Raw genomic sequence first — 20886 nt, 5'->3', positions numbered from 1 at the left:
ATAAAAGGACCAGCTGCTCCTCTCTGCTCCGTTTTTGTTCTGAGGCTCTGTCAGGCTGCCAAGAGCCTCGCTGGTGATTCTGATAAGTTTAGAGTTGAGGTGCATACCAAATATTCAAGTGGAAGAGTGAGAAAAGACTGACACAGAAGATAGCAGTGCAAATGGAGATCTAGAAACCCCAGAAACGGCACCCTGTGCTTTGCAGAGCTGCTAGATGGCCGCTAATCTTCTGTTGTCTGGTGATTAAATGTAACATGACTTGAACTGTATGCATTTCTTAATTATGAATTGTGTTTTAGAAAGCCTTTCATTACACATTAGCTATGAAAATTTTGTTGTTCTTCCTTCAGTCCAGCCCAAGGTAATGTTGGGGGAAAATCACAAAAAAGGGGTTGCATCTTGCAGTATGTGTTTTTCCTGCAAAAATTCTGAGTTAAGATGTAAAAAAAGCCTTTTTTTTGTTTCGTTTTTTTTGTTGTTGTTTTAAATAGCTGTTTGATGGAAACTCTGAAGTGCTACTTCTCAGATAAAAAATATGTTTGAGGGTGAAGAAATACAAGCAATTTTTATTGTGGATTTTTGTTCTTTTTTAGTATGAATTACTTTTCCTTATATTTCAAAATACTTTGCCGTGGGGAAGTAGGTCTCATCATTCCTATTACATATATGTGAAAATTGAGGTATAAAATGATGAAGTGTTTTGGTTGCCCTGGAGTTCAGTGAGGCAGCCACGAAAAAAACCCTGCCTTCTGCATTAGTGCAGGACTAGTCATTAAGCATCCTTCAGATTTCCATACGAAAGGTCGGATTCTAATTCATGGGAGCACCTTTGTGACTGATATTGGGAACCATTTACCTCCTTTTTAACATGTGCCTTGCACTTCTTGCAGGACAAAAAAACTCCACAGCTTCTTCGCTCCTTTTTGCTTGTCTTTGTTCCATTCCTTTCTTTTTAGATTTTGATTATTTTTGTTTCCTTTACTCCCAAAGTTGTTTCCTTTTCTATTTATAATTGTCCTCCTTATAATAGCATCAGACATCTTCCAGCAGTGAACTGGGATAGGATTAGTATATATGCATGCTTTGTTCTCGTGGTTTCGTTACTTCCCTGCAGAGTTTCATGAGCAGAGGCAGTGAAGGTGGAAGTGGGCTTTTTTTCTCATGAAGAATTTCTGTTTTCAGAGAAGGCAGTCAAAGAAGGTATCTTGCATTTGGAGCAGATGAGGTTTACCATGGCTCTTACTTACTGGGAGAGTAATTTCATCATTTTAATACTCGAGAACACTCCTGCACAAAAATGTCTTAAGTATGTTGTTTCACATGAACAGACGAGCTAGTTCTCTTGGTCCTTGAGGACTGTGCCCATAAACTGACTATATTTTTGAGATGTTAGGAGGTTCATGGTAGCATAGACCAGACAAGTTGTTTGCTGAGAGAGAAACCTGTGGTCAGTAAGCTGCCGCTATAGCCGTTTGTACCAGAGTTGGACAGAAAGGTAAGGGAGGGTAGGTTTAAGAGCTTTCAATTTAAGCCTTCTGTTTGAAGTGGGAGTCAGAGTAAATCCTGAGATGTGCAATTCCTCCATGCGCATTATTCTCTTACCCTTCCCTGCCTACGTTTTTTTGCACATGTTGGGAACCACTGTTCTAGTTACATTTTTAGACTACACAAGTATAGATTATAAAAATTAATTAAAAAAAATAATCTGCCATGCTTCAAAAAGATATTTGAAATAACTTTATGAATTTAATGTTAGGTGATGCAGAAGATGATAAAAGGAACCACTGGGGGGATAAAAAGAGGAAGAGAGTGGAAGACAAGACTAGTCAGAGAGATGGTAAATTTTAAATGTTACTTGTATTGCTAACAATTAGGAAGTATTGAATATCAGGTTTTCTTTTTTCTTTTTTTTTCTTTTTTTTACTTTAATAATTTTGTAGCCAGTTCCTTCCATTGACAGAATTGCAGTATTGAAGCCAAAGGCTTAAACGTGGTAGTAAACCAAATACAGCTCAAGAATATTTTTTTAAGTTTTCTGCAGCCAGAGATAAAGAACTGTATTTTCTTTTTATCACTTTGGGACAGAAATCTGCATGTTCACATAATCCTTTTTTTTTTTTTTTTCTTCACCCCCATTCCTTTTAATGCCCCCGGTTTTTTTGAAACTTTGCAGCATTGTGCAACTGCATATCCTTTCTAGAAATACTAAAATGGAAAACCCTTCCCTGAACTCAATTAGCTATTGATAGATGAGTGCATAGATCTGTCAAACAACTTCATTTGCATTGTAGCAAGGCTTGGAGGGCTTAGCTGACAGAGGGGTATCCCACTGGGCAATGTAGAGCTGCTCAGACACAAAGGAAGGGGCCGTTTCTCCCTCCAAGTTAACAATATAAATGAGAAAGATGATGGATGGAAGAAAAAAGTGTTATTCTTATTTTACAAATTGGGATCTGAAACAGCGGGTGTCGTTTGGCGTGTTTCTTTCAGCAGCAGGACATGCTGAAGCAGGTTGTGGTCAGTAATTTCTCTCTCTAGGTTGCAACTGCCATTTTGCAGTGCAAGTATTTGTTGTGTTGTGTGATGAACTATATCGGTGAACCAATCCAGGCTAGAAATAATCGCCAAAAAAAAGTAATAATGCTTGAGCTGCCACTGTCAGCAAAAGAAATGCTTGCCAGACTATATATACACGTAAGATAAAGTGTCTTTGCCAGAGTTATAGTAGAAGTCTGCAGCAGAACTGAGAACTGAAGTGGGTCTCATGGTAGATTCTAGTGTCCTGACAAGCGGTTTTAATTTTCTTCTTACTGAATTTTAAAAAATACATTGAGAGATATACTGCAGTGCCATGAAAAAGACCTTGTCCACTATCCTTGGTAAGACTGAACTTGAGACAGGAAACCTAAGGATGAAGTAATAGGAAATTTTAGGAAATCCGGATTTGTATTTGCAGTTCAGGAGTGGCTATATTTTATTAATGAAGTTGTATTGCCTGTTTATCCTCTGCCTTCTCCCATCGCTGCTCTTGTGCTGCTTGCGGCTAATGCAAATGTATGCAAGATTAGGCAAATCCTGGCAGCCAGTTGATGAAAAGGCAGAAAGCCCTTGCCAGGAGAGCAATTAGTCTCATTTTTGTTCTTTCGTTTTATTTGTTATTAGATATTTTCTCTTCCTATTCCTGAGGAGAAAACATTTGGCAGACGGGTGGATTGTAGGCCATTCCTGTGCCCACTGTGACTGGTGCAGCAGACAAGGTGTCATTTTATACTGGAGTGCATCATCAATTGGCTAGAGAACATACAGTAATAACTGGACTATCACTTTTAGAAGGGAAATCTGGGGATGTTTCTATAATCAAAAGTACTGCTGTATTGACTTTTCTTCTCCTCAAACCTTTTTACTTTAAAATGCAAGAAATAGCTTTCAACATTCATAAAGAAATTCCCTTTCTGCTCAGCAGCAGCAGTTGTGCAGAGTGTAATTTATACCTTCTTGTTTCTCTAGCTCCTCAAACAGCTCATTTGTTTCTATAATTCCCAGCTGCTCATTGCCGTTCGGTACTGCTACCCTTGCTATTCTGCATGTGTATTTCTGTGGCCGCTTCAGTGGCCTGGATTGCAAACCAAACCTGTTTGAAAATACAATATAATTTCTCACCCCTTCCCTCCCTCCCCATTTATTTCTGACTTAATTAGGATCCCAGGTCTTACTTGGTTTGCCAAGTAGGTGTGTACCACAGATTCATGTGTGCTACATTGCTTATAAAATATCAAGAAAGCAGTTACATTTCAACCAGACCAGTTGCCCAGTCTGGTTAACCACACAGACGTGCAGGTTCTTGTGAAGGTGGAGTGCAAGGCAGGAATAAAGGCATTGAGGCGTGGGGAGAGGGCTGAAAAATGTCTGCTAGGCTATACCGGGGCAGGGGCAAGTGCGGGTGAGAAGAGCCCTTTAAGTTGTTTTTTGCCAGTGAAGTCTCTGTTTAATGCCAGGTACTTTCTTTAAATGTAAATATTTTGGGATTTCAAAATGTACCTGCAAGGGAAAGTAAATTGAGAGTGTGATTTTTTTGTTTGTTTGTTTGGCTGGTTTTTGGGGTTTTTTTTAAATCTTAAGTAATCTTCATTTATACTTTATAAATTGAATCAAATTGCTAGGTTTCCAGGTTGACATCTGATTAAGAATTTTATGTCTTACTCGTGTCCTATGTATGTGCAAGTTCTAAGTTGAATTGGTATTGAAGAGTAAAATCTTATGGCTTCAGCAGCTTGGAAACTAAGGAGGAAATATGCAAGTATTGAAGAGATAAGACAAAGGTTGTATTATTATCACAGTTTACTACTGCTATCTGAAAGTCAGAGCTTTACTTCATAGTCTAGAATAACCTGGATGTTTGAAAAAGAAGTTTGATCATTCCCCTTTTTCTTTTCTTTTCTTTTCTTTTCTTTTTTTTTTTTTTTTAAATCCCCTTCTTTAATGGAAGATGCCAGTGATGGTGGACGATCCTATAAAACAGTTTTGGATCGCTGGAGAGAGTCACTTCTTTCTTCTACCAGCTTGTCCCAAGTATTCCTTCATCTGTCTACATTGGATCGAAGTGTCATCTGGTCAAAGTCCATCCTCAATGCTCGCTGTAAAGTGTGTCGAAAGAAAGGCGATGCAGAAAGCATGGTGCTGTGTGATGGCTGCGATCGAGGCTATCATACTTACTGTATCAGGCCCAAGCTCAAGGTATCTGAGGAAAAAGAAGTGCTTCCTTTTCGCACAAAACTTGAGTAGTTCTTACGACTTAATTGCATATTACTAATGCTTGCTTTTTTTTTTTCCTCTTCTGTTTCTAGGTCATTCCTGAAGGAGACTGGTTTTGTCCAGAGTGCCGACCAAAACAGCGCTCTAGACGCCTCTCCTCCAGACAGAGACCTTCTGTGGAAAGTGATGAAGAGACTGCTGAACAACTAGGAGAAGGGGAAGAAGAGGCAAACTACGATGAAATGGGACAAAGTGAGGAAGAGCATTATGAAGAAGAGCAAGATGAGGAGGATGAATCTCAAGAGGAAGAAGAGATAAGGTAAATAGACATCCGTTGAAGTCGTCTCCTACAGAAATATCATCTTGATTATTAGGTGGAATAATTTTTCACATAAGCACATATCTTGAAAATCCCATCTGAAGTTGATGTTTATTAAAAAAAAAATTGCAGCTTGTTATGAATTTGGCTCTTACTGCTGAGTTTAATATTAACAGAAGTTAGGTCCACTGGACTTAGACTCACTTTTCAGGATGAAAATTCCAGCCTTGGATGTGTGGGTGAGAGATGGCTGTCAGAGTTGTAGTTCTGTACAGCTACTGTTTGAATATAAAGAACATAAAGCGGAGAGAATTTCAAAAAGCAAAGATTTTCTGGAGAAAACCTGGAGTTGTCTTTGTCCAATTTTGAATTTTGGGGCACTAGATGCATACAGTAAGTATTGAAACATTAGGGAAGACAAGGTCATCCGTCGGAGGCTATGTGATATTGGGAGGACGTGAGGACTTCTGCAGTAGCTGTTTTTAAAAAACAAAACAAACCCAAAACCCCAACCAACCAACCAACCAAGAAAACCCCAAACAACTAAATAATCCAATGTGATAATTTCAGTAAAGTGATGGATTTGATAGACATGCCAGGAGTGTAAAAGTTGAAGGAAACTTTCCTGATCTTGGAGTATTTTTCTTCTTTCTGGTACAGTCTTTTGAATTGACTGAAGCAAGGTTATTTGCGGCTCTGACAGTTCAGATTCAGTAGTTGGAGAGAACTTGCATATCGTTGAAGTAAATTTATCTCTGGGATCTTCCTTCTCTCCCGTAATGGAAGGAGTCTTGAGTATTAGTTATAAACCCTGACTAGAGCATAACTTTTATACTTAGCATTTTAGAACTGCAGTTTATTTATGTAGCTGATAATACTGTTCAAAAATCCTAGTAGTTACCGTTGCTGTGAGAAATAAGTAAGTGATTTAAAGAAATTGATAGCTGGTGCTCCAGTTAATGCATTCATATTGCACAAGCTGAAAGGGTGATCAGAATTCTGAGCATTTCTTTAAAGTATGTGCTCCACGTAATATTTAATTAAGAGACTTCAGAGCAGTATTTAAGATAATGGTAATTGGATGACTGCATCAGCTTGAAAGCCAGCTGCTTACCAGTCCAACTTTGAATGGTTGGGTTTCTTAAATGCTGAACTAGAAAACTGAGGGAAAAGAGAGGAATAGAATTTTGGGATAAATAAACATAATTGTTCACTTTTTGTAGCCCATCAAAGCAAGGAAGACCCCAGGTGAAGCTTCCATTAAAAATGAGAGCAGCCAAACTCAACAATCCATTCTCAAGTCGGAACAGCCAGCGTCAGGCAAGATATACTTCTCGGAGTCAGCAAAACACACGTAAGCAAACTGAATCTTCATCTAAAGTTACCAGAAGGGGTTTAAGAAAAGTAAAATCGGCCCCTCCATCAGTGACAAAGCCTTCTTTAAGACTTAATAGCCGGACCACTCGTCAGAGCCAAAGTTCATTACAAGCAGATGTATTTGTGGAATTACTCAGTCCTCGAAGAAGACGAAGAGGAAGGAAGAGTGCTGATAACACACTGGAAAACAGTCCTTCCAATTCTCTCGGATTTAGAATTGTTGATACTGCAGACTCGAACGAACGGCTTAGGAAGTATCCAGTTTCTGCTTCAAAGCTTTCTCTTCCTGTTACTGAACCCAAGAGAAGAGGCAGGAAACGACAATCCACAGGTTAGAGAAATATGTTTGTCCAGAATGAAAACCACGTTCTGTTCCTTGCTAAAATATTTGTGTGGTAGAGCAAGGAGACTAGAAGTGGTGGTTGAAGGCATTTTTACCACTTCCAACAAGACAGTTCCCTTCTTTTGCAGTGACAGAAGTGAACCTTAAAAAAAATTTCAGTTATCTAAAGAACAAATACTTAATTTGCCAGGGAGGTTTATCATATCCATCTTTGACATTTCATATTTGCACACAATATGGAGCAATTGCTAATAAGTGGATAGAAAATGTGAAAGTGGTATTTATGCCTTAACCCATGCAAGTGCAAATGTTTACTTACAGCTTTTATGGTTTTGTTGTATTGAGAGTTAAACAGTGAAGAACACAGATGCAGGCAAGGTAGTGAAACGTACAGCAAGAAACTGCTACCAGAAGAATAATGTTGTCTATCTGGTATAGGGCTAGCAGTGTCCTTGCTTGTTAAACTAATACTAAGTATTTGATGGTAGGGAAATACTTGGAAAGCCACAATAACCTTTTAAAAACAAAAAGGACCCAGTGTGAGACTGAAGAGTGTAAAAGAGCTTGCGCTCCAGTGTGGCAGCCTTGTATTCTGCATCATTTCTGTCCTTCACCATTGGGAGTTTCTGGGCTTATCCTCTAACCACCCTGCTGACTACTCTTGAAAGCAGATAAAACCACGCTGAATAGAGGTTTTGTGGAAGTAAAAGTTATGAGCAGGCGGCTTATTCTGTTTTTGTTTAATAGGGCTTTTCTTTAAATGTGTAACAAATTGTTTTAAAATTGAAATCAGTGAAAAAAATCTTTTCCAAAATTAATGCGATGAAGGAGAATTGAGGAGGAACCCAGATAAGTCCTGTTACTTATCATTTTGTATGGCAAGAGAGACATTAGTGGTTAATAACAAGGCTGTAGTATAGTTAATACCTGAAGCCAAACTACATGAGCTGTGCCGTGAAATTACAGTTTTAGTACCCAAGAATAATGGTGTTTCACTTTTTTAATTTTTTTTTTTTTTATTTTACTTGTCAGGTTTTTATTTTTATCTGGTGGGGTGTTGTTTTTCTTCCAGAATCATCTCCTCAGACCTCATTGAACAGGAGAAGTTCAGGACGTCAAGGGGGAGTCCATGAACTCTCAGCTTTTGAACAACTCGTAGTGGAACTGGTACGACATGATGACAGCTGGCCTTTCATGAAACTGGTTTCCAAAATCCAGGTAACTAATAGAACTGTAGAGGGAATGATAATGGTTGAGAATCCTGTTTGCTGCCAGTAAAACTTGGGATTTTATAGCATTGCCCAAACAGGGGGATACAGCTAAGCCGTGGGATTCAAGAGAACTCTTGCATTTCAGCTCATATATTTGGTGCCAGAAGTAACTTGTCTAATTGACATGTTATTGGAAAAATTTTAAGTATGCTTGCCATCAAGCATTTTAAAATGTGAAATGCTTTGATTGGGGGGGAGGGGACCAAAACCCCACACCAAATTGAGCACGGGACTGCTAAAGGTAAGCTTATGGTTATTAATTACTTAGCTGAATTAATCTTCAACTTACGCAAAAGTATTTTGAGAACAATAAATAACAAGGTAGGAACAACTTCACTCTGATGTTAACTGTAATGCAGTAAAAAGATGATTTCTTAGCTTAGTTCTTAATTTAATTTCCCTCTTGTTTCGATTTTAAAATACTTGATGGTAAAGTAGGTACCCAAAGTAAGTGCTTCTTTAGAGGTTTGTATTACAATAAAAGTTCCCAAAGCATGTCTGCTTTTCTGCAGGCTGCACTGGCTTGTCAGTTGTAAGGCACTGCTGGAACTATCCTCTAACAACATGCCTGTCCTCTCCAAGCCCTCTGGAGCAACATGCCTGTCCTCTCCAAGCCCGCTGCAGAGACATTCTTGCAGGATCTAGAGCTCTGTGTTTTTAAGTGCTCTATTAAAATTAACAGTGATAGCTGTTAAATGAAGACTTGAAACTCTGAAGAGTCACAGATAGCTGGAAGGATTAATGTATCTGGACAAAAAGAATGATGTACAAATGTGAATGAAAGATGTAAGCGCCGAGGAGGAGGAGGAGAGGAATTTTGAACGAAACAGACTAGTGTCTGCCTACTAGAGTACAGGAATTACACTGGAAAGTGCAAGAATCTGGTGAATGCAAGGAAGCTTCTTAAGGAGGGATGGAGAATTCAGCTTTAATTTTGATCCTGAAAAGAAACTGCTAGAATTCAATGCTTTCCAGTTTGCCTGAATCAATCACTAAGGGATAGTCTCTGTATAGTTCGGAAAGAAAAATCCATACCTGAGTGACCCAAATTTTTTTCATCATGATAGAAATTTTGGGTTAAACTTTATGCTGTCTTTAAGACAATATAAAGAATGCACTGAATGATCAGTGCACAGCAAGGCAGAAAGAGAAAAACACCTTTCTTTTTAGTACTTATGTAAACAGCACTCCTAAAGGGAAAGGAATGAAAAATGTGTCAATCTAACTCTATTTCTCTACTAATGCTTTTTCTAGGTTTGTTTGCAGGTTGCACTTGATATAGTAAAGTTACAGGCCATAACCAAGAACTTGGTTTTAAAACATACATGATGGTGCATGTGGGTATCTTTTCTTGGGGGGAGGGGGGGAATATCAAATTAGGATCAGATATCCTTTTCTTTTGTCCCCCTGCCCCGCTTTGTGAGTGAGACAGTGTCACCCTAAGCTTGGTGCTTACCTGGAATTCAAAATCTGTGATCCAAATGATGAGTGCCCTTAAGGGTTAAGCAATCCTTTTCCTCCCCTCACTTTTATCACATAAATGCTGTTCTGAGTGGCTCTTTATCTCTGGCACTGAGTACTGTGTCCTGCTTGCTACAGAAAGGTTCACTACCTTCTCTTCAACACAACTAAATGGAATCTCAGGATTTCATTTCTCTTGCAAGACTGCAAGATGGTGAATGGTAGTGGAGAAAAATGGCCATTACTCATGATTAAGGAGCTTTTAATATTGTAGTATGTTACACGAAAATGAAAAGTTTTAAAATCTTGGAAATAATTTTTGCGCTTGACAGATGGGACTAGCTGGAACACTGTAATGCTTGTCTGCTCATGCAATTTTCTTACAGTTGTTCACAGGGTATTTAGGATTAAATTTATTCATTGAATTGCTGGCTACTGTTTGTTGTGGTCTGCTACTCTAATGATATAAAACATGGAAAAGCAATACCTGAAAACTAATACTCAGTTTAGGAAATGGAGGTGGTTGCTTGGGACTCCTCTGTTTATTTAAAAACAAAACCCAAATGCTTTCTGCTTATACATTATTTGCTTAATTTTTTACATAGGTGGAATTTTAAGCTTCCATTTGTTTGTTTATGAATCATTCTTTTTTTTTTTTGGTTTGGTTTTTTAAAGGTACCAGACTACTATGATATCATCAAAAAACCTATTGCCTTAAATATAATCCGTGAAAAAGTGAATAAATGTGAATATAAGTTAGCATGTAAGTATTATTTATTGAAAGAGGTAATGAACCCTGTTCTCTCTTTTAAAATAAATTCTTGTCCTAAACTAGAGCTGTGTCAGAGGATTAGAAAGCTGAAATTGTGTTTGGTTTGGGATTTGGGGGGGGGTGTGGTGGTTTGGTTGTTTTTTTTAAAAGAGCATTTACTAATATTTTTTAAATAAGATTTGTTGAACGTAGTTCCTTTACTACCAAAATACATGATGTAGAGATAGATAAGAAATGAGCAGCTGAGAAACGGCTGGTAATTTCTCAAGCCTTCGATGTCAGTGAGTGATACTGAAATATTTACAAAAGGTACTGTTGTTACGGCTTGATTTGTATTTTCTTTATTGATAATCAGAGAAATTTAAGAATGTTTACATGGCACTCCACTAATATAATGATAGAAACTTGACACATATGTAAAGACATTTTTGTGTTGCAACTCTGTGTGGGATCATTGTAGTAATTCAATGGTGTCATACTGCTCTCTGATGACTTGAGACACACTAAATTAATTTATTTACTTTTTATTTACTAGCGGAATTCATTGAAGACATTGAGCTGATGTTTTCGAACTGCTTTGAATACAACCCTCGTAACACAAGTGAAGCAAAAGCTGGAACTAGACTTCAAGCTTTCTTCCACATTCAGGCTCAAAAGCTTGGACTTCCGATCACATCTGGTAATGTGGACCATGCCGCTCCCGCGGCAAAGAAGTCACGAATCTAACCTCTGCCTTCCAAAGGATTATTTGAGGGAATCTGTTATGTTCATTAAAATGAAATGTTAAATCACGCAGTCGTCATACCTGTATAAAGCAATAACAACTGTTCAACCACCTTGAAGTGTGGCCTGCACTATATTCTCGATGTAATATTAAGCACTCAGGAGAACGTAGGAAAGATTACCTTTGCTACAGTTTTATTCAGTGTCTAATAATTTTGATAGATGTACTGGATACAGTACTGGTTTACAGAGGTTTTGTACATTTTTAATACATTCATGTGTCCAAATATCTTCCAGAAGTACATTGTTTTTTCCTGCACCAAATGACTTTGTTTCATCCTCTAGATTTTGTAGGAGCTGTGGTATTGAGGGCTTTATCAACTCAGATAAAATCTTCTGCTGTAGCACAGTTGAAGAAACTGTGTGTGTTTAAAACTTGTTTGAGCATATCTTCTCAACACTACACATGAATGAGTACAATTGCATATCTTTTAAGTACTGTACCAGTGCTGGCTGGAGGTATTCAGTCTGAGTTTATTAAGTAGATATTTATTTAGCATTCAAAGTAATTTGTGAATTTGTTTTGTATTTATAAAATTTGTATGTGGGGATTAAAAACAAAAAAAAAGAGTTCCATAACTTTTAAAATTTTTTTCCAGTGTGGGTTTTTTGTTTTTGTTTTGGGGTTTTTTTTTTTGTTTATTCCCCTCTAACTTGATGATCAATCAATAAATACCTTCCCCTGTCCCTGGCAGTTCTTCTAGCAATGAGTAAATTTACAGGACTGTACTATAAGTTTCTACGTACAACTTTGGAAGTGTACAAATAAAATGACACATTTTTCAAAGTATTTTGAGCTTCTGGCATTTCCTTTTGAGTTATACTGCTACACCATCTTCCCCATTAATTTATGAGAACAAGTTGCTGGAGAGAACACAGCAGAATTTGGTTTCAATGTGAGTACCCCAACCAGCGTTTTTGGCAGCTGCAGCCAGTGTGATAACCTGGTCTCCGAGTGATGCAAATGTTCATCAGTATGTAAGGAGTAATGTAAGAAGTATGTGTGTAAGTTGTATGGTTCTTTAATTAGGATCTTTATTCTAACAGTGTAAAATCTCATAGCTTTGTTTAGCTGACCAGCAGCTTCTTTAAACTATCCTTACTGTCCTTGATAGTTTTACCTTCAGTATTTATTAATTTAAATTTATTAAACTCAGTTTGAGTCAATAGCTTTAAAACCCTTTTAAAACCAGTTTTGCCCACCTGCAGGTATGCCATACTCTGCGAAAACAGCATGGAAGAGAAGTTTGGGGGTAGGAGTGAAGAGGATAAGAAAAACTGAAACATGAGGTTTGCTGCTGCAACAACTTTTCTCCGAGTTTGTGCTAGCTTATGTTGTAGCATTAAGACCTGTATATGCTACAGACCTGAACAGCTACTTGCCGTGTAGTTGTGGGTTTTCTTTGCTGCTGTAGTGCTCACCTTGCCCTAGAGGTGGCAAGAGTGGGCGTTCCCTTCAGCCTAGGGAACGGATGGCGACAGAGAGGAGACGGATCAGTTTGAAGTGTTGGATTTTTGTGGTTTGTTTGGGGTTGGTTGGTTGGTTTGTTTTTTTAAAGTCTAAGAATGAGAACAGTGGAGGTTATTGTTTAGATATGTGGGGGATATTGTTTAGATATGTCTGTTAATGCTTCAGTGTTTCTGTATGAGCTTTTCCTTGTTTAGAGCTGATACCTCTCTCCTGTCAAGATCAAAGACGCATTTCTTCTTCCCACCACAAAGAATGCTAAATACTGTAAGGAATGTGCACAGCAAAGACTTCTTTGCAGGGTGTAAGTTGTACTTGATATCCCTGCATCTGTCTAGTCCCAAGAGGATGTGAACATCTGACTAGCAGGTTGCACACACAGTTGTGCAAGTTATTGTTCACATGAATAGTCCCCATTGACTTAAATGTGAATACTTTGAGGGGGGCACCGTGAGCTGAACAAGTCTGTCTGTGGCAGATGAAATTTAAATTGTTACTGTCCCCAACCTACTCCCAGCTGTTCATTCCTATCGCTCTTCAAGGTTATTTCCTTCAATAGCTTCCCCTCAGCAACACAACTATAATTTTGAGTTTGGGTAGAGCAGGTGGGAACATTTTAACCCAAACCTCTGCTTGTGACAGTGGTGTTCATATGCTTGCGCTATGAGTTAGCAATTTGTCATTAAGTTTGCAAGCCTAAGGCCTCAGTTAAACATGCTGAAAGTGAAAAACAGAAAAGTGCCTGCTCCTTCGAGCAGCTGTGCTTAAAATATTCCTGTATGCTGCATGTGCAATGCAGATCTGACTGTCCTTGGCTTTAGTGGTGCTCACAGGGCATGAACCCAGCCCTCTGTTCCTGGCAGTAGACTGCCTGAGTTGGTACTTTTCATTGCAGCTTTTTCAAACTTCAGCTATGCTTTTTCTGAGTTATGTCAAGATGTCTTTTTACGGCTGTTTATTTCCCCCGCACTTACTCCTTTGGAAAAAGGGGAATTGCTTCATATCTCTCTCCTTGTCTTAGGGGCTGAGATATTCATGCTCCTTGTCCATTTTTCCCCCAAAACAAACCCGTGTCTTGCTGTGATCAGCCATCCCATGTGCTGTTACCACCAGGGTAAGGGATGCGCAACATCTGCAGGGGGCTCCAAGCCAAAGTTTCACAAAGGTGCAGAATGGATAATGTCAACGGCTTCATCTCCGATTCAGAGGCCCTGACTAATCAGGCTGTACCAGACTCTTCAGGAAAACAGGCAGTAGGCTTCCTTGAGCTCCAAGTCCAGCGTCTGTCCTCCAAGCATTTTGACAAGATCCAGTAGTGAAAGTCTTTCCCTTCTTGGTAGCTCTGCTATATCTCAGCCCTGGCAGGTATCCAGAGACTGCTACACCAGCTGTTTTTCCTGCTGTGCAAATTCTGCCCCTTTCATTCATGTCAGGGCTAGGAATTGCTGAGTAACCACCCTAGGCACTTTCTTCTGATGCTTTTCGTACATAACTCTTTTGTAACTGTGGGGCCAGATCCTTTGGAGGAATTGGGCTCCAACCCAAAGGGCGCTCTCTTCCAGGAAATCTCAGTGTTTCCTCAAAGACAACTTGCTCAGTTCCTGGCCACCACAGACTGTCAAAGATTCAGAAGACAAATCTGCCGTTACTGGAAGCTGCCCTTCCTACCCAAGCAGGACGAGGTCAGAAGGAGAAGGTCTGTTCCAATGCTGGATGCAGCCTTGCGTGGTGGTTGCAGTCAAGCTGATACTGGCTGTTCATGCTTAGGTGTCAGCTAGCAGCACCAATGTGGCGAAGTTGTGCCAGGTCCCTTCACCTGTATCAGGAGGCAGGTGATCATCTTGACTGGCATATCCAGTGTCAGATTCACCTGCTGGAAACCTTTAACAATGCTGGAAAGCTTGAGCTGCTTCGGTCCGGCAGACCACATGACAGATGTGAGCCAGCACTCTTCATTGTGAAGAACACAACTCTGCAAGAGCCTTCTCGCTCTCAAAAAATAGCCAGTGTCTGGACGATTGCAGGTAGTTTTCTGTGCGGCATTCGGCTCGGTTGCTGTAACTCCAGGAGATCTCTGCCCTGCACTGCTCAACTCCCGTCTTGATCTTCACAGCGGTGACTTCTTGGGCCAGTTCTGCAGAGGCACTCCTTGTGCTTTACCCAGCTTGCTGTAAGGGGGTATTCGGAGATTCCTCAGCCTGCTACCGTTGGACCAACTGATGTCTTCTTCCTCCCGCCTTTCATCAGCAACCTACTTCCCTTAATTTGGTGCTTGCTTAAACAGTGCTCTATTAAAACTTCCCCTTTAAGTGCTCGATTGTATAGACGTCTGATATCAGGCCTGCATAACAACCCTTCTTGGAGAATCTCCAGTTACCACTGATAAGAAAGTTTCCCATTTTGGGGCAGTCAGGTTTGAAGATGTTAGGATTAAGTCAAATGCAAAAGGCAAAATGTGCTGCAAATCAGAAAAATCATAGACGGATAACAAAGCTGTCAACTTGCTTCCCATCTGTTTCCTAACAGGGATGCTGAAGTAGCACCATCCCTAAAATGTGTCTGTGTATTTGTAGATGTAGGTGTGTATACTTGTGCAAAGTTTTGTATTTTTAACTGCTGTAAGCCACCGACTATTAAAATAGTGGTTATCATTCCTGAACATTCTACTTCTGTGTCTTCAAAAGGTACATTTCCAGTACCTGGGAAAGTGCTGGTAAAACTGTGATTTACTCAGACCATGAGCGGTGCTGGGAGCAAAGCCTGGCTCCCTCCTGCCTCCCCCGCTCCCAGCAGCATCCGCTAGCCTGAGCTTCAGTGACAATATGCGGCTGGGTCTGCGTTTAAACTTGGGGTTATTCTTTTAAGTAATCAAACAAATCTGATCTGTTGTTGGTGAAACACTCCACCCTGGGCCACGCACCCGGAGCTGCATTCTGGCAAACAGATACTTTTCCAAACCAATGCTTTTTAATATTTGGAGTGCATTAAAATGCTAAACATCCTACACCTGACATGTTTTTGGTGGCAGAAGGCCACAGGCTGCGTACATTTTCCAAAAAGTGCACTGAGACCAACTTTGGGTTTGTTTCTCTACCGTAATATATCAGTTTCCTGGGTTTGTAGTGCTGCTTTTCTGGAAAATTGCCGAAACTGATTTTAAAGGGTTTTTTTTAGGTGCAACTCCATCTTTGAAATTTTTTAGGTATGAAAGAAGAAGGGGAAAAAAAAAGTTTTCTGGGCCTCCAAAGGGAGGAGCGTACCAGCCGCTGCCCGGCGAGAGGCTCTGGGTACGGCGGGGGCTGGCTGGGGCGGGGGGTGCTCAGCCCCAGGCGAGAGCCCCTCGCCCTTCGCCAGGGGGGCAGAAGGAGCAAGCACCGGCGCTCTGCCTGCGCCTCTCGCAGAGTATATCCAGCTGTTCAGGTCACTCGCTTTTGATGATAGAAATGTTTGATTGGGCCAAGTTTCCTACAAGGATGTTACATGACAGCATGCTCTCCAAAGCGCTGGCCGCTGCCCACAGAAGATCGGCTTTCACTTACTCTTCTCTACAGTCGTTCGCCTTGCCTTTCTTAGATTTGTTTCAAAGAACCACGAGAGAAAGGGTCTTTATTCTAGTAACGGAGTGCCACTGCACTAGCATCGTGTCGCAGCGCAGAGTTGTTCTGGCGCTGCGTACAGCTGGATTTACTAGTGCTGTGTGGAGGAACTGAGAGTGGCACGCTTGCGCTGTAATGTCCCTTGTAACAAAGTTGTCTCGTAGAGGATATTCCTGCTCTGCTAGGGTAACATACAGTCCAACTTGAGGTTTGTCGATTTGCTTTTCTTAGTTTACCAATTTATTTAGGCGTTATATAGCTATTTCCTAGATTAACAGTCCTATAAGAATGTGTGTCATAACCTATGTGCTTCCCTATTTTTCTTCTCCAAGCGCCTTACAGATGAAATCAGTTTGCAGAGGGAAGGACTTGAAGAGACGGGTTGTGCTGTGGCTTGGCTGCTGTGAATCACGCGTTTGAAATGGCAGAAATGTGAGCCAGGATGCTGAAACATTTGGGTTTTGGATGGCAGTTCTGCATTTGATTCTGGGCAGTGTGGGGATTTGCCTGTGGGATCAGGGCTTCGTAGCTGCCTTTCGCGAGCATTCCTGTGCGGATCCACCACCGGAGTCACACGCTGGGCTCTGCAGCCCGGGCACCGCTCGAGAGCGCTGCTGTCACCGGAGGACGCTTCGGCACTGACCGACAGGTCCTGCGATCCAGCAACGGTTATAAATATTCTGTGCCCCAGCCATCCTAAAGCCCATCCTCAAGCACCAGAAAGTGATCTCAACTCATGTATTTAGCATGTTAGGCTTAGCTAATGTTTTATTTTTAGATTGCTATCTGAAAATCTTAGAGGTTTTAAAAGGCAAGATCAACTTTTTAAGCAACATACTTTATGAGGGGGCTCTGCAATGCTTGAGTAGGTTTAGTTAGTGCATCTTTTGTTTCCGTAGTTGTGCTTCTAAGAGGTTTTTTAGAACCAGTCCTTGGATTCAACCTTCATCAAACAGAATTCCCTTCCATTCAGATGCAATACTGCAAACTGAGTCCTAGGCCTGTCTGGAGCAATTTTAATAGCATTAAAACTTCAGAACCAAAAGTGTCTGTCCTCCTTTTTGTCTGGCCTTTGCGACTTCCAATCTAAACAGGCCGTGTGAATTAATCTCCTCTGTGTTGGTGCTTTTGTGATGACTTCCCCCATCTCTTGGGGGCGATTTGATCCTTTCCTGGTGACTTTTTTGTATTGCAAAGATGTCTCCTTCAATCAGACCTACAATGTCACAGAAGTGCTGATCATTATTAAAACCAGTCCATTTTCCAAGGACCTTATTCCAACGCGATGACATAACCCCAGTAGGAGGGGAAGCACGGAGCGATGAAGGTTAGTAGCAGAATCAGCCAAGGCTGCAAGACTTGGGATTAGTGCCCGAAATCTGTGTGCAATCTGTGTACAGTGCTGCTTTGCACTTGTCCGGCCACAGGAAAACACGGATTCCTTGTCCCACAAGGAACCCTGGCTGTCTCAGGGGGCCCACTTTTGGGGGACTCTTCTGTAAAGAAGAGCGTAACAAAGCTGAACCCTTGTATTCCTTACGTGCCAGCCAGCCCCAGCCTCTGGATTAGTGCCCGAAATCTGTGTGCAATCTGTGTACAGTGCTGCTTTGCACTTGTCCGGCCACAGGAAAACACGGATTCCTTGTCCCACAAGGAACCCTGGCTGTCTCAGGGGGCCCACTTTTGGGGGACTCTTCTGTAAAGAAGAGCGTAACAAAGCTGAACCCTTGTATTCCTTACGTGCCAGCCAGCCCCAGCCTCTTGAAGGTCTGCATGATCCAGAAGGTGAAAGAGCCTTCTGAAATCATTGCCACCTTTTCCTGGAGGTGCACCAGTTCAAATTGTGTCATCTGCTGAGATGTCTGACTGCATCCTACCTTTTGGCAGTCATCCTCCTGCGAACCAGGCTGAAGCCGTTCAAGAAATTACCCCTTCCCGCCGTCTTGCTCCTCTGCTGAGAGGAGTCGCTGCTCTATGGCTGAACAAGATGAAACCTCTGTTAGGGAAGTTGTAGGTGTGGACTTTATTTTGGTGACACTACTCCCTACTCCTTCTTTGTGTAAGTTTTATTATATTTATGTACTAAATTTTACATACTGCACGGAAGTGAAGAACCAACTGTTGGGCCACAGGACAGAGTAAGAAAACAGACCACATTTTAATCTCCATTCTGATTTTAAAAAGAAACAAAAAATTCTGCTTCTGTGCTGTGGCAAGTCTATTGAAATCCTAATAAGAGGCAGCAGAATTTGACTTCCTAAGCTTGGAGGGAGAAACTTGGAGACTGCCAGCATAAGGACTATCGCTCGATTTGTAAGACATGGGAGAAAGAGCAAAAATTGCTGAATGCTGCCGAGGCACGTGCATAGCAAAAGGACATTGCAGCAGTAAGAGACACATGGCTCGAGCAAGGCGTACGACAGTGCTGAACAGCCACTGTAATAACAGACAACTTTCTTCTAGTGGCAAAGGCAGGGAAGTTTTGCCATAAACTTGAAGAGGTTAGCGAGGGGTGAAATTGCCATTGAAGAACCACCTCTTGGGACCGTCATGTTGATTAACACGATTAACATGCTAACCTTAGGCATCCCAGTTTTATAGCTCTGCTAGAAATTCCTGACAGAAACCAGCAAAACTATTAACGGCATCTCCTCTGTGTTACTCTTACGCGTGTCCTTGAATAGCGCTGGGAAGGAGTACGGGGCTGCTGGATTCGCCCGCAGCTGTGAGTGGATGCCGCGGGCTGAGGGAAAGGCGCTTAAATAGGAGCTCCCAGGCGTGACCCCCCATGCGTTACCCTCCCCTGTGCAGCAGCTCCTCTGCCGCAGACACAGATAGCGAGAATAACGTATTTCAAACTAAGAGCGGTGTACTTCAGCCGAAAACAAGCTGGCAGTACCAGAAAGCGTTCTGGTTTTTCTTCATACTGGTTTCACAGCAGGCATGCTTTTAGTGTGAGAGATTTTCACTTTCAGGGGACTCTGCCATTAGCTCATTTTCTAGGAAAAAGTTACATATATGAAACAAGAACATAAAGGGAATGGATTATCCAGAAGAGGTTTTTCCAGGTGACCGATACATCTAGCAAATTATGCCATTGCTTTCTGGCTGCTTGAAGAACATTTCTGGACTTTTATTTTATTAGAATAATTAAATAATAAAATCTATATCTTGTCTAGGGTTACAGCCTATTCTTCCAAAGCACTCTGGCAGCTCTTCCCTTAATCCACTTACCCAGCGTATGGGTCAGCTATATACGCCTGGTTTTCTAAAGGTCGTTTTGGCTCCCTCCTTGCTGTTTCACTGTAACAAGCATTATTCTGTGATGCACCGCAACTACCGTGCTCCCAGAAAATGATGCTGCTTTTTACATTTCCTCTCTTTAGATAGGATTTACCATATTGCATCCATGTCTGCTATATAGCCGGGGTTCTGCGTCACTGTATGTACAGATATATGATATATACATATATATAAATGATATGTACATATATATACAGATACAGATATATCTCTCGGTAGCTGGAGGTAACAGCCAACATCAAACCCCTCGAACCTAGTGTTGTCAGAGGATGCTTATTGAGAAGTCTGACTTCGCTGTTTGCTTGAAACAGAGGTTTCAAGAAAATAATTGCTCTGCCTGACCTACGTTTCCTTCCTTAGGAGGAGGGATGGTCTGGGATTTAAAACAGGGACAGCGATCCAAGCCTTCCTGCCCTGCGCCTCGGCTTGCCACAGCCTTCCTGACCCCGGGCAACCCATCGAAAAGGATAAATAATACTCATCAGGCAGGGATACTTCATTAATAATTTTAATAAAGAGCTTTGATACCTTGGCATAAAAATGCTACAAGTAGAAGTGAACAAGAATACTGTCTTTACCATGGAACTGGAAGTTGTCTGAGAAAAAAAGTGAACAAATTGAATGAAATAGTCAGTGGCTGACTTACAAATCCTTCCTTACCTGAGGTTATGCTGTAAATTTATCTCAGATGCGAACAAGAGGCAGCAAGAAGAAAGACTTGGGAAGAAACTGCTCCTGGGGAAAATGCATTTTGCAGGGCATACAGGAATTTAGGAAGGCTAGCAGGGTAAATAGTTACTTTTCCTAGTGCTATAAATGTGCAAACCTTTGTGAATGTTGAAAATGTGCTAATTACTTAAAAGTAATGTTTATCTTCTGTTTTATTAATAAGGCTGAGCAAAGTTTCCCTGTATTTTAGACTTCAGGGGAATTTTTCGGTTCCATTTAGCCATTTTTCTGCCATTAGTTTCCACGTTTCTCTCATAGGAGGAATTTTTATTTCCTTTTTTGTTATGTTTAAATACCATCCCTAAAACGATGTCATTACGAGACATAACATTTTAATTAAATCTCCCTTTTATTGTCCGCTGACCAATGACCAATGACAGCCTGTGGCTGCCCGGCGTTATGATTCACCGGCACGTGTGACTTACCAGCACAGCGCTGAGAGTCGCTGGGGGAGAGGGGGGGATTCCACCCTGCCCCGAAAAGCGTGCGCCTGCTGCTCCTCGAGCACCCGCGCTGGCCGGGCTGGGCTGACGCTGCTACCGCCCCGGCCGGGCCGGGGCGACCCCTGCCGCTGCTTCCTCCCGCCTCCCGCTGCCTGCCCTCCTGGCGCACGGCCATAAGGTGAACTCGGCCAGGGAACGCCGAGGGTTGAAGAGCTTTCCACGGGGAAAAAAAAAGGGGGGCTTTTCTTCAGCCACATCGCCGCACGGTC

At 41.3% G+C, this 20886-nt stretch overlaps 1 protein-coding gene across 1 annotated transcript in view; it reads left to right on the top strand.

The window, feature by feature from the left end:
• The window catches only part of BAZ1A (bromodomain adjacent to zinc finger domain, 1A), a gene marked incomplete at its 5' end in the record, with an annotated part of 31928 nt that extends 20177 nt beyond the window's left edge, over positions 1-11751 (top strand). Inside the window, 6 exons of the mRNA XM_009584697.1 lie at positions 4487-4734; positions 4845-5071; positions 6295-6779; positions 7864-8009; positions 10199-10286; positions 10831-11751. Of these exons, the coding sequence (XP_009582992.1) occupies positions 4487-4734; positions 4845-5071; positions 6295-6779; positions 7864-8009; positions 10199-10286; positions 10831-11021 (1385 nt within the window). The remainder of the gene's footprint in view (positions 1-4486; positions 4735-4844; positions 5072-6294; positions 6780-7863; positions 8010-10198; positions 10287-10830) is intronic.
• Positions 11752-20886: the final 9135 nt, after the last annotated feature.

This window comes from Fulmarus glacialis, unplaced genomic scaffold, assembly GCF_000690835.1.
Source record: "Fulmarus glacialis isolate BGI_N327 unplaced genomic scaffold, ASM69083v1 scaffold28019, whole genome shotgun sequence".
NCBI lineage: Eukaryota > Metazoa > Chordata > Aves > Procellariiformes > Procellariidae > Fulmarus > Fulmarus glacialis.
Note: the sequence above shows the minus strand (reverse complement) of the source record. Positions and strands in the feature narration are given on the sequence as shown.